A 13,117-nucleotide genomic window follows, 5' to 3' on the forward strand; every position below is an offset into this window, starting at 1 on the left:
TGCCGCTATTGTGAAAGATTGTTCACCTTTCATTTCTATCCAACAGCATATATATTCTATACAAAAATATTTGAGTGAATGTTTAAAGAACGAAAGGAATGTGTTTTGTCTCATGAGAAAAAGTGGAAACCAACAAGAAAATCACCAAGTCACGTGGTAATAATTCCAGGTGACATATTTCCGGTTCTGTCATTACATTTAAGGTTTCTTCTTCCCCAGGCAAGACAGAAAGAACAAAAGAAAGGAAGCAAACTCAAAAGAACAGACCGTCGAAACGAGCTCGGCAGCATGTGCTTGTGAAAAGTTGTTTACTTGCTGTCAAAAAAGAAGAAGCACATCACATGAGCTCTAAGCATCGCATTTATGTAGTTCTAAACCGTAGTCCGGCCGCCTGTGCCTGATATCGGGAGTGCCGGGGTATCTAACGGTGATTTCTCCTCACGGACAAAACAAATTTTGCATTTCGAATAAGAATGGGCCGACTTGGTTGCCTTCTTGAAGGACTCATTCTGGTCTGAGGTGGGTCGGCATATAACAGGAAAAACTTACTTAGCTCTAACCCCGGGAGTTTTAATCCGTAACCCGAGACAACCCATCGCATGCCAAGTCCTTCACAAAAGAAAAGTATTTTGTTTCTACACGTATTTCTGGTTATGGAAGGTAACGTTATAGTTTTAGTAGAAGTCAGCTCGGTGGTGGTAGTGGTGGTACCTTATTGATGGACACACGAATGCCCGTAACACTATTGCCTACACACAGAAGCTGACTAGCTAGTAGGCCTGACTGAAGTGCCGTTTTCTAGCATATTTTTCTTTCTGGGCTTAGTGTCCTGACGCCCCAGCGTCAGTTCCTTTAATTTGCCAGTGTCACAGACTGGTCCTTAGATGGACTACGAGAGCTTTACCCACACATAACGTGCTTCACCGTTACCATGTATGCTACGTATATACGACAATATTCCTCCTGTCTTTTCTTTGCGTTCCTCTTTCACTTAATATGGGAACCATTTCCTATTCTCACCACACATTCGCATTCGGATTCTTTTTGCTGACGATCTCCTGTTATTATTGCTTTACTCAGAAAAAACGACACATTCCCTTTATTGAAATAAAATGAAAGACGGAGTCTATATAAAGAGAAGAGGAGATGAGGACAGACCCTGTTCAGGAACAGATTATGAAAACGATTATGGTATTCTTTACTCTCGAACTTTAAACTCGAGTGAGAATCCGCTTAAAAATCAAGTATACCAGATACCGGAAACTAGTAACATAAAACTTAAATATGTCAGACCCTAAATTAACAAAAGCAGTCGATGAGATATGCAATCAATTTGTTATTGGCAAGTCAAAGATTGCCCAGTTGACTCAATATTTCATCGAATGCATGGAGAAGGGTTTAGAGCCAATCGAGGATGATATCAGTACCGACAAAGGTTTGCCTATGATTCCAACCTTTGTGACAGACAAGCCTACTGGACAAGAGCGTGGTACCATTATGCTAGCAGCTGATTTAGGCGGTACCAATTTCAGGGTTTGTTCTGTAGAATTACTCGGTGACCATGAGTTCAAGATTGAACAAGAGAAGTCAAAAATTCCTTCGTCCTTCTTGCAGAACGATCCTCATATCACTAGCAAAGACTTGTTCCAACATTTGGCATTAGTCACACACCAGTTCTTAAACAAGTACCACAAGGACCAGGTTCAAAACTACAAATGGAAGATGGGGTTCACGTTTTCTTACCCAGTCGACCAAACCTCATTGAAAAGTGGTAACTTGATCAGGTGGACCAAGGGTTTCCAAATTAGTGACACGGTCGGCAAAGATGTCGTTCAATTATTCCAACAAGAGTTGAATGACATCGGGTTGTCAAACGTCCATGTAGTTGCTCTAACAAATGATACCACAGGAACATTGTTGGCACATTGTTATACGTCTAGTGATGAAGCAAGAGCAATTAGTGAGCCTGTTATCGGGTGCATTTTTGGTACAGGTACGAATGGTTGTTACATGGAAAAACTTGACAACATCCACAAGCTTGATCCCAAAATCAGAGAAGAATTAAAGGCGAAGGGTAAGACTCATATGTGCATTAACACTGAATGGGGTTCATTTGATAATGAGCTTCGTCATTTGCCTACAACGGAGTACGATATCGAAATCGACAAAAAATACTCAGCAAACCCGGGATATCATTTGTTCGAAAAGAGAGTTAGTGGTCTATACTTGGGGGAATTGTTGAGAAATATTTTATTAGACATGGAAAAGAAATCATTAATTGATCTGAAGGATTCTAAGCTCAGCAAAGAACCATTCTCTTTGACTACAGAAACCCTTTCTGACATTGAAGTGGACACGTTTGAAGACGGTTTACCTACGACTAAGGATGCTCTTTCTAAAGCAATTAACTGGGATACAACTTTCGAACAACGTGTAGTTGTCCAGAAAATTGTGAGAGCAATCTCCAGAAGAGCGGCATACTTGTCTGCTGTTCCAATTGCCGCCATTTTGATCAAGACAAATGCTTTAAATAAAGCTTACCATTCACAAGTGGAAGTCGGTTGCGACGGCAGTGTTGTCGAGTATTACCCAGGGTTCAGATCCATGATGAGACATGCATTAGCGCTATCTCCAATTGGTGCAGAAGGTGAACGTGATGTTCATATCCGCATTGCGAAGGACGGTTCAGGTGTCGGTGCTGCCTTATGTGCTTTAACAGCCGACTACTGAAATATTTCGGAGTTTTTTTTGTCTTTGTTTCCAACCAGATTGTTAAAACCATTTCATGACATTATTGACGATTTAATTCAGTTCATTTTTAGTTATCATTAGTATTAATTAGTATACACTATAGCCAATTTAGTAAGTTAAGGAAAAAAGGACACCATTTATTATGTTTACAAGCAGTTTCTTTCTTTATTCTTTTTTTTTTTTTTTAATCGATGGTATATTTCACTTAGTTCTTTCCAAGATTTCAAAGTGCTTGGAATTATCTCTTTCTTCCTTATTAAAATGAATCAATTAAAGCTGTCTCGTTTCCTCCCAGTACATTACTTCATTTCATTACAATAGTTGTCGAAGTTAAAACCTTTTTTTTTGTTTAAAACTTGTGGATATTTTCATTAAAAAAAAGGTTTCTTGATCAAGGGTATTTAGAACTTAAGGAATCCCCTTAAACAAAGTTTCCAAGTTGGAGACAGACACCAACAAGAGAAGAGACTTTTACTAGTTAAAGAATCAAAGGTTATTGTAATTAATAACTGAAGGAAAGGGTGGATTCTGAAAACAATCTAAAGAGTCTTATCAGCTAAAACCAGGAGAAAACGGAGAATAATGGCTGTTCAAACTGCAGGTTCCGACGAATCCCAAAGCAACGGTTCATTGAGCAGTGCTCCAACTAGCCATGAATCCTTTATACCTCAGTATACGAAGAAGCCACTATCACAGCTAGATATAGATGGACCTCAACAACCATTTGATAAAGTGCAATTGACAAAGTTGCTAATTGATGCTTTGCAGCAGATTGGTTATAGTGAGACTGCAGCAACTTTGCAGAAGGAAAGTGGTGGAATATTGATCGAGTCCACTCATGTTAAAGCTTTATTCACTGCTATAAAGGAGGGAAAATATCAAGACTGTTCATTGGATCTGTTACTCAGGTTACCTATATTCCTTGAGTCTTTAGAAATATCTGGTGATTTATCACATGTTGCACTTCCACCTATGCATCGCAAATCAAATGAAATTCTTGACCATTTTCTTACTGAATACGAGAAGTTAACATTTGTGATGAAAAGGTTATCGGAGTTGAAGGATGTAGACATCATCAAACTAACAATTTGCGTGGAAATGCTTGTTTCAATACAGACATTATCTTTCACAGAAATATTAGGCTCAGACAGACGGCTTGCCCTTGAATTATTGAGGTCAGTCATCAGACCAACTATATCTATCTGGGATTCATTACTGACTTTGCAGACTATGAAGTATGATCCAGAAGCACAAGCTCCACCAACAACAAGTGGAAGTGAACAAAATAGCCCTTTTTCATACTTCCAGCCAGACCAACTTCTATCACAGCTTTCTACATTAATAGCTTGTGGTCAAAGCTCTGATGACCCTTTTGTCACAAGAGACACTACGGCCGAACATATATCGAAATTCATAAATCCAAATGATCTTGTTCCTCGTGGAAGACTAATGCAGTTATTGAAACAGGCAATACAATATCAAAGATCGAGAGATCTTTTAAGTTTCCATGTAGATGATGAATCAGGGGAAAACAATGAAAAATCAGCGGTGAGCTTCAATTTGTTGCAGGATAATGTTACCAAATCAACTCAATTTCAGTTCGAAAACATCAAGACGTTAAATCGTAACAACGATGAAATTTGGTTCCTTCAGTTCTCGTCAGACGGAAGATTCTTAGCAAGTGCAAGCCCATCAAAGCAATACGAAAGAAAGATTATCATATATGATGTGAAAAAGAACTTCGAGATTTATGCTGTTTGTTCAGAAACTCGCCAATCCGTTTTATATTTGAAATTCTCTCCTGATAACACTAAATTAATTGCATGCTCCATAAACTCTGCAGTGAAGATCTATGACCTCAACCAGCTCTCTCAACCAACTTACGATGGCTACCTTTGTGAATATGATCAACTAAAACCAATTGCATCGGTTTTTGTTACTTTCCCGACTACTCCAGAGTCTTCAGTTCATTCCACAGTCACTCCTACTGGATCCACAGAAACTATGAGATTATGGTGTGCCGACTGGTTCCACAATCCTGAATTAAAAGACTTTATTGCATTAGGGTCACCTGATTCGGATGTCATAATTTATGACTTGAAAACCGCAACCATATTCGCTAGAATATCAATGACAATGGGAGAAGATCTGCAAACTTCATTCCCTCACGTACATGATATCAAAATCTCTAAAGATGACAATGACCTAATTGTGATGAATAATGAAAACTATATCGATATCTTTGACATCTCAACATTGAGATATTGCATTCGCGACAATACTACCTTCATGACTCCAAGAAAAAGGAGATTATTCGTAGGTAAAAGAATGACCGGAATGCAATTCCCAGATACCTCTCAATATCCTTCGGATCCCTTTTTGTCTTCCCTATTGCTTGTTTCTATCCAGAACCAAGAATTACAACTCTGGGATTATCAAAGAGATATTTTGATTCAAAAATATATTGGTCAGATTCAATCTCATTTTATTATTCGCTCTTGTTTTGGTTATCACTCTAATTTCATCGCGAGCGGGTCTGAAGACGGTAAAATTTACATATGGGACAGATTTTATGGTAATATTATCGGAGTCATTCCAGCACATTTGGATGATGCACCACTATCAAAATCCAAAATCTGCAATATAGTAGCCTGGAATCCTCAAGATCAAACAATGTTTGCTTCTGGTGGCGATGACGGTCTAGTTAAAGTATGGAGGGTATCGGCTATATAGTGGTAGTCATATTAGATAATTCTCTAGACTCTCTCTTGCCTCTTTCGACATCCAATTCACGGAATATTGGGAGGGATGCCATTAAGAGGAAGAACAATAAGTAGAAAGCATATCTTATGTTATGAGTTTTGTCGGTTATTAGACCGATCAATAGAGGCCCTACAATAGAAGATCCCTTATCAGTGACATTGAAAAGACTGAAAAAGGTAGATTCTTTACCCCGAGGGACGAGTAAACTGAACAATGAACGGGAGACCGCTGCTAGTCCTCCCAAAGATAACCCATACCAAACCGCTAAAAAGTACATCTCAAACTTGTGTTTCAATCCTATACTTTCAAAAACAAAACCGCTCATTCCATATAAAGGAATAACACTTGACCACAAGATTATGAGTATTAACACCCTTTGAAGGGGTAATCTTAAGTATTCACTCAGAAGACGTGGTATATAAACGGCTCCAACCATAGCCATTATCATGGTTAACATACTTAAAATGATTAAGTTCGTTGCTGTCATTTTTAGTTCTGTTTTAGCGAATAAAATAGCAGTAGAGTTGATCGTTGTTAATGAGTCTGAAATGATAAACCAACCTACGAGGAAAATAACAACATCCTTTAATAGTTTTGCGTGTTTTAATGATTCCCAAAGCGATTTCCATCCATATGTCATGTATTTACCTGTATTAGACCATTCAAATGTACTAGCTTCTTGAGGTGCTTCAAATGGAACATCTTGCAAGAGAACCGCTATAGGTATTTGCCAAATTAACCACCAAATACCGACAAACAGAATGGCAATTTGAAGGTTATCATGATTTTTACTCAGCCTTACCAATGTTAGTGAACTGATTTGTACCACGAGGGCACCAAAATACCCATAGAAGGCACCCCGACCACTTATAACAGAAGTCTTAATATCAACCTCTGCCTGGTCCTCAGTTCCTTCCAAGCAACTCACGAGAACAGGCAATAAAGAGTTACCAACCACGTTTATTACTCCGTAACAACAGTTGCCTAACACTGCGAGAAATGCCAATGTATAGTACTGGTCGGATTTTAATGTTCCCACAAGCCACGTAGAGAATGCACCAATAGTACCAAATACAAGTAGAACACGCTTCTTGAATGAGATGCTATAGCACTTATCGACAATCCCACTAACACTAACGACTAGAAGTGCTTGGAAAAACACACTAAGGGAGAAGGTGTATAAGGCAAAACTCGAGGTGTCGATGAACCATTTTCCATTGAAAATAGGCAACACACACTTATCATCAGTAGCTTCACATGCTGCATTATGGTCATGAAGTTTTACTCCATTTATCCTAGCAAACTGCTCTAATAGTAGTGGTACATATGTCGAAACAGCGCTCACTATGAATGGTTCGCTTGAGAAGCAGTAGTAATACCACCCCTTTATATTCCTATTAGCCTGTTCAAAACCCACTCTGGAGTCAGCACCAGGCACTGATTCGTAACTCATGGTTCGGTCAAAGTCCCAAGTGATACTATGTCTCACAAAGTTAGCCGCACCCTTTATGATATGTTTCTGGGGTTATGCTTGGTTGGTAATTTTCAATGATGTTTCGAAACAGTTCATCATTTTTTAAGGTTGGTTTAACCTTGAGTTTCAATATAATGAAGCACGTTCTGAGAAAGAGACAAACGAATCGAGGAAAAAAAGATTTGTTTAATTAGATGTTGTTATATATACTAAAGATGGCGGTGCAATTGTTTGTTTGTTTGTTTGTGTGTGTGTGCGGAAGTGATATACAGAGGGTTAAATATGAAATGCAGTAAAGGTGTGATAGGAACTAGATGACTGACGGACGCTAATATACAGGCGTTTTTATTTTTTTAGTTTTGTAATTAGTATAATTTTTAATCTTGAGTAGTTTCTTGAGCATCTTGTGCAATTGGTTGTTCTTGTTGTTCTTGTTGTTCTTGTTGTTCTTGTTGTTCTTGTTGTTCTTGTTGTTTTGGAGAATCTATTATTGGGTTGATAGGTTCAATTTTGAACAATTCTAGTTCATCACCCACCAATTCAACTGTTTCATAAGATTTCGCATTCTGCAGGGATTCAGAATCGATAGTCCAGACTTTTGAACTTAATGCATATTGGAATAATGGGTTTCCTTGAACATCTTCGAATGGCGAAGTCAATTTAGCAATGTTGACGTTGGACTCAGTAGAGTTTTTCAACTCTCTCAATGCGGCTAGAATTAAGCCAACATCACCGTAAGAGAGGTTTAGCATACGATGGAATCTCGAGATCAAAGCCAATGGGACGTAGCCTTGAGCATTCATTTGGGACTTTAAGAAGTTGTCCTTGCTCAAGTTCTCTATGCTGAAGTAGTATTGGATCTGGCGAACCAACTCATTAACCAAGACATAAGATGGGGTATAGTTTTGCTGTTGGTACATTACCGGGACATATTGACGAGCACGATGACTTTTAGCTCCGTGGTGGTGATTGTGGTTGTTAGTGTGATTCATATGCTGATGGGGATGGCTGTGGTGATGGTTGTGATGGTTGTGATGGTTGTGATAGTTTTGGTTTCTTGGGAAGAAAGGTTTCGAGTTGGCGGTGAAACGACGATGTGGTCTGTCGCCCTTCTTCGCACTAGCACCGTTCTTGGCCTTTTCCGCACCTTCTGGATTGGCATCAGAAGAAGCATCAGCTTCAGTAGTACTATCTACATTTTTGCTTTCATTTTCGTCGGCATCCTTTTCATTTTCCTTTGTCTTTTCCGCTGGGGCAGATGTTTCTCTGGTGTCTGTAACTGCATTTTTGCTCGACGGACGTTCCGACTTCTTGGCGCTCTTCTTCTCTCCTTCAGCATCACTAGACTTTGCCTTTCCGGATTCCTTACCCTTGCCCTTTTTGGCGTTCTTTGGCTTGTCCTTCTTAGCCTTATTCTTCAATTTCTTGCCCTTACCATTGCTGGCACCGTTAACATTTCCATTACCGTTAGCGTTCACATCGGGGATCTTGTCCTTCACAACAATATCCACATCCAATGGAATCCACTTCTCCTTACCGGTCAAAGATGGGGTACCTTTGCTACGTGACTTGCCCATACTCGTAGCCTTCTTATTCTTAGCAGCAACAACTTTTGACAAATCCAAAGGCTTGATTTCAGCAGAACCAGTTTCCTCCCATGGCGACTTCTTAGGCAATGGAGCTAGTACTAACTTAGGCTTCACTTCAGCTTCAGATTCGGCCTCATTTGCTTCAACTGACTCACTTTGCTGACTTTGCTCGCTTTGTTCAGTTTGCTCAACCACTGGAGCAGACTCTTCACGCTGCTCGTTAACTGCTTCAACCATAGCAGACTCGCTTACCACACTTCCGGACATTCTCTACCTTTATCTTCTACTTTTTGAAACGTTATTCCTCAAAAGATCGCCTTCACCAAATCCTTCGCCAGACCTTGCAACACTGCTTTCTCAATCAAACTGTCATTAGTTAATGCAAGTTGCTTGATATCTCATCGCATCGCTGTCAAAGTGAAAAATTCCCAAAAAACTAAAAAAGCAGAAGTCGCGGGCAGTTTTCTAGGCAGAGGGAAGGCCCTGGGTGAAAAAAAAAGTGCGTGGTGAGGTGTACGGATGTGTTGAAACTCCTACAGGCTAAGGGCATTCATTCCAATGGGACTTTTCAAAGGTTTGGTTAGAGGTTTGGATTGGATTTCGGGTTTTTGGTTGTTGGTTGCCGTTATGGTAAAAGGGGAAGGAACATAGAAGGCTAGAGTTGTTGTTGTGGTTGTTGTTGCTAGTGTGTACTTTGGGGTCGATTTCAGAATTGGTCGATTGAACTTGCCAATTAAAAGTAGTAGTGAATTGAATGACAGATACAGGTGACAGGACGGATGGGACCCTTTACAAGGACAAGGGTAAGAAGTTGGGAGCCCATTTCGGGAGTCATTTTAGTGGAATAGACCACAATGTGTATATGCCAGATAAACTTGCGGAGAAACTTGTGGATCATTATTTGACGGATGTGGGACGAGGGTTTAAGGATGTACTGGTATCGCAAAAACAGGCAAAGGAAGACCAGATTGCATTGCAGACGCTTTCCCTTGACAGTGATGAGAGTTCGTCATCCGATGAGAGCGAGGCTACTAGCAGTAGCATACCCATAGAGCCGGAAATTAGGTGTTATCCGGGCAGACCCGAGTGGAAAATATGCGAGAACATGATCAGAAATATCAATCTAAGGAAGGTTATATTGTTTTGTGTGGACCTGGAGGCATACGAACGAAACACTAAGATTGTCACTGAAATTGGAGTGACAATATACGACCCAAGAGAGAATCTGGCACATTCTGTGCTCCCATTGATGCGTTCATACCACTACTGCATAGAAGAAGCGTGGGACTTGCGTAATGGACGATTTGTAGATGATGCAAAGGAGAATTTCATCTTTGGCGATTCTATATTAATGCCGTTGGATGATGTAGTGAACGAGGTTCAATTCCTTGTGGACAAGTACTTGATACCTCACAACAAGGAGGAACACACGTGGAAAAGAGCGTTGGTAGGGCATGGCGTTGAAGGAGATATTTACTGGTTGGAGTCTTTGAATATTAATTTGCCCAAAAATGTCCAACGCTTCGATACCCTCGAATTTTGCGATAGTATGTATTCAAATCATCCTTCTCTCAAACGTCTCTTAAACCTTTGTCACATCCCAACAGCGTATCTACATAACGCCGGAAACGATTCATACTACACATTACAACTATTATTATCGATGTGTGATATTGGAACAAGGATAAAACTACGCCTAGATGACTGGCGTTATGTAAGAGCCAAACTGGATGAGCTATATGAACAGGAACAGGCCGAGAAGCAATTGAAACGTGCCAGTCGAAATAAACAATCCGAGAAAAACCGGGCGAATCGGATACGCTCCAGTGCTAGGAATTAATGCTTCGTTCCTCGCTTCTTCTGAACTCATATGTATCTATCTAATCATCACGCAAGAGAATACTGTACTAAGCGTCGAAAATACCAAAACTAGTCTTACTACCTTTACTGTAAGTCAGACATTCATACAGACAAAATATATACATACGTACTTAACATATAATTTCTTCTTCCTCAATAATATCAAAATCCAAAACTAAAGAAAAAAACGCGATGACCTATAGAAGAAGTTTTTGAACATTGGAATAGATCAAGAGATGAGTTTTAAAAGAAGCACCTAAATCAACTACCAAAGACACATTAGATCTGTACAAAGAGGTTCTGATATGTCATTCGGTAAGTCTTTCAGACCCGGTCCAAGGATTAATAATAACCAGAATAAGAGAGATTACAATTCAATGTCATCTTCAAAGAAATTGTTTGGCCCAGTTGGGAAAGCCATCCAGGCGTATCAATCAGCACTGAAAACCTTGAAACCAGTACAACCTATTAAAACAAATTATAGTGGTGTAAAAGTTTCCCCAGTTGTTAACAAAGAGTTACATAAATACGTCCAAGACTATTTGAACGATTTTGCCAAACAAAGCACCAAGATTAACGCGGAATCCAACAGGCGATTGAAGGAAAAAATAGATGCTTTATCACCAAGCGCCCAAGATGACAAGGAGATTATCCAAAAGATAACAGCCAGTCATATACCGAAAGTTAGTCTATTACCAGGGTCGAGCAAATGGACTGAATTTTCAAGAGTTCTAACGTCAGTCCAAACGAGAAACGTCATATGTATGAGTATTGACATCGAAGCTTGGGAGAAAAATCCAAAGATTATAACTGAGATTGGAATATCTATATGGGATCCACGCATAGAGTCCGGGCAATACTCAATTTCCAGTCCTTCCTTCGATAACCATCACATTTTAATAAACGAATCTCTTGCTCTTCGAAATACTCAGTTCATGCCAGACCACAAACACCAGTACCTCATGGGGAAATCTAAGATTATGAGCATGAAGCAATGCCAGGTGTTTATCCAGGAACTGATAGATGAATATATGATTCCAGATGCAGACGCACCCGAAAGCGAACCAGGTTATGAAAGAGCATTCGTAGGCCACGGCTTTTCTGGAGACTTGAAATGGTTACAGAGCTTAAACCTCAGAATACCGGAGAATATCCCAGTTTTCGACACTATGAAGATTTTCCAATCGATGTACGGATCCACTGGTTCTGGTTTGGGTAAGGCCCTTCGATTGCTCCAAATACCACACGCCTATATGCATAATGCGGGAAACGACGCTTACTACACCCTAAGACTACTACTACACATGTGTGATATAGAAAAAAGGAAGCTCTTAGGCTTGGACGATATAGAAAAAGTCCAGAATACCATTGAACAATGGAGGTCACATGACTCCGGCGGTAATCCTGCAGGTTCATCAAAGCGCAGAAGAAAGAATGTCGCTACCGAGTTCCAAGGATCCGTCCATTACTAGCTGCATCTCTAAGGAAGATGAGGGCTAGACGATCCAAATAATAAAATATATGTAGCGTATGAATAAAAGAGGCGAAACGGTGCGTGAAAGTCACTCAAGTGTGTATAACTTCCAATAATCCATTATTCACCCCAGCCAGAACTCGCGGGTGTCAGGGTCTAGTGTGATTCCTGAAAGTTCGTCACCCAGGCTCGTACGTGTAGAGATCTCGCCATCTGAGATAAAATAAGATGATACGAGTTAAACAAATGTAGAGTTAACCACTTACCACTGGCCCCACCACCAGACCGTAACTGTGGAGACAGAAAGTAAGTTTGTTGGAAAGAGAGAGAGAGTGGGACAAGGAATAGAACGAAAAACAAAAAAAAGTATCAATGTAACTCTGTTGCCATACTAGTTGCTACCGCCGGTGTCTATTATATCTGCCGAGGGTGACATCAGCTGCAACGGATACATATTGCATATATATCGAATCATACCCATGCCAGGCCCACATTCCGCTCTTATGCAATGCAATGCAATGCAAGATGCCATTTCAGGAAAATTTCCCACTCCTGCTCCCAATTGGGAATACCTTTGTCGGTTAACTAAAAAATAGGAAAAATAGGAAAGGAGCCATAAAACAAAAAACAATGTGATGGTTCCGTACATAATAAGAGTTTCTCAGAAACGCTCGTACAATTATCGACAATGCTAAACGTTTTTTGTTTTTCTTTTTCGAATATTTGTGTTTTGAATTGCTTTCCTGCTGGTTCCCACCCAGCGAACCTATTTACCCGTTCCCGCATGTGCAAGCACAAAACAGTTTCCATCAATGTACAAAATCCGGCTGCAGCATCTCAAGCCATATGCGCCAAATACGAAATTTGAGCGACCTCGTCTAAAGCGGATACAGCCTCTCTCGTGGAAATCTGGCCAAACCAAAAAAAAAAAAAAATCACTAGGCAGTGGAAACAACACCATCATTGCCAGGGCAAGCAAGCAGCTTTCTGTTTTGTTTGGGATATCTGACGTGCTGCGTTACGCTGGGTTTATCCGGCTGTCTGTTTGTTTGCATAATATATATATGATGTTTGGCTGTAGTCGTGTTTGCTCTTGAATATTTGTTCAATACAGAGGACGGTCTTTTTATTTTACGCTAGCGCTATTCATTTTTTAGTACATATACAATACCCATCATCATTAATCCTATAAGTAGTATTGTTTCC

The 13,117-nt window shown here is 40.0% G+C and overlaps 6 protein-coding genes across 6 annotated transcripts; 4 read left to right on the forward strand and 2 right to left on the reverse strand.

Annotated features, from left to right (window-relative positions):
• Positions 1-1,284: 1,284 nt before the first annotated feature.
• GLK1 (glucokinase-1) lies at positions 1,285-2,730 on the forward strand (the record flags this gene model as incomplete). Its single annotated transcript, XM_022822193.1, has 1 exon — positions 1,285-2,730. The coding sequence occupies one exon, from the start codon at positions 1,285-1,287 to the stop codon at positions 2,728-2,730; it is 1,446 nt and encodes a 481-aa protein (XP_022673590.1).
• A 603-nt stretch (positions 2,731-3,333) lies between these two features.
• Positions 3,334-5,484, forward strand: GID7 (glucose-induced degradation complex subunit GID7; the record flags this gene model as incomplete). The annotated part of the gene is made up of 1 exon (XM_022822204.1): positions 3,334-5,484. One exon carries the CDS (start codon positions 3,334-3,336, stop codon positions 5,482-5,484), a length of 2,151 nt encoding a protein of 716 aa, XP_022673591.1.
• On the reverse strand, positions 5,477-6,967 carry ATG22 (Atg22p; the record flags this gene model as incomplete). Its single annotated transcript, XM_022822215.1, has 1 exon — positions 5,477-6,967. One exon carries the CDS (start codon positions 6,965-6,967, stop codon positions 5,477-5,479), a length of 1,491 nt encoding a protein of 496 aa, XP_022673592.1.
• A 398-nt stretch (positions 6,968-7,365) lies between these two features.
• On the reverse strand, positions 7,366-8,844 carry SRO9 (Sro9p; the record flags this gene model as incomplete). Its single annotated transcript, XM_022822226.1, has 1 exon — positions 7,366-8,844. The coding sequence occupies one exon, from the start codon at positions 8,842-8,844 to the stop codon at positions 7,366-7,368; it is 1,479 nt and encodes a 492-aa protein (XP_022673593.1).
• A 487-nt stretch (positions 8,845-9,331) lies between these two features.
• KLMA_10055 (ribonuclease H family protein) lies at positions 9,332-10,417 on the forward strand (the record flags this gene model as incomplete). Its single annotated transcript, XM_022822237.1, has 1 exon — positions 9,332-10,417. The coding sequence occupies one exon, from the start codon at positions 9,332-9,334 to the stop codon at positions 10,415-10,417; it is 1,086 nt and encodes a 361-aa protein (XP_022673594.1).
• A 325-nt stretch (positions 10,418-10,742) lies between these two features.
• Positions 10,743-11,909, forward strand: KLMA_10056 (DnaQ-like exonuclease domain-containing protein; the record flags this gene model as incomplete). Its single annotated transcript, XM_022822248.1, has 1 exon — positions 10,743-11,909. One exon carries the CDS (start codon positions 10,743-10,745, stop codon positions 11,907-11,909), a length of 1,167 nt encoding a protein of 388 aa, XP_022673595.1.
• Between the last annotated feature and the right edge of the window lie 1,208 nt (positions 11,910-13,117).

The sequence above is a fragment of the Kluyveromyces marxianus genome, chromosome 1 (assembly GCF_001417885.1).
Source record: "Kluyveromyces marxianus DMKU3-1042 DNA, complete genome, chromosome 1".
NCBI lineage: Eukaryota > Fungi > Ascomycota > Saccharomycetes > Saccharomycetales > Saccharomycetaceae > Kluyveromyces > Kluyveromyces marxianus.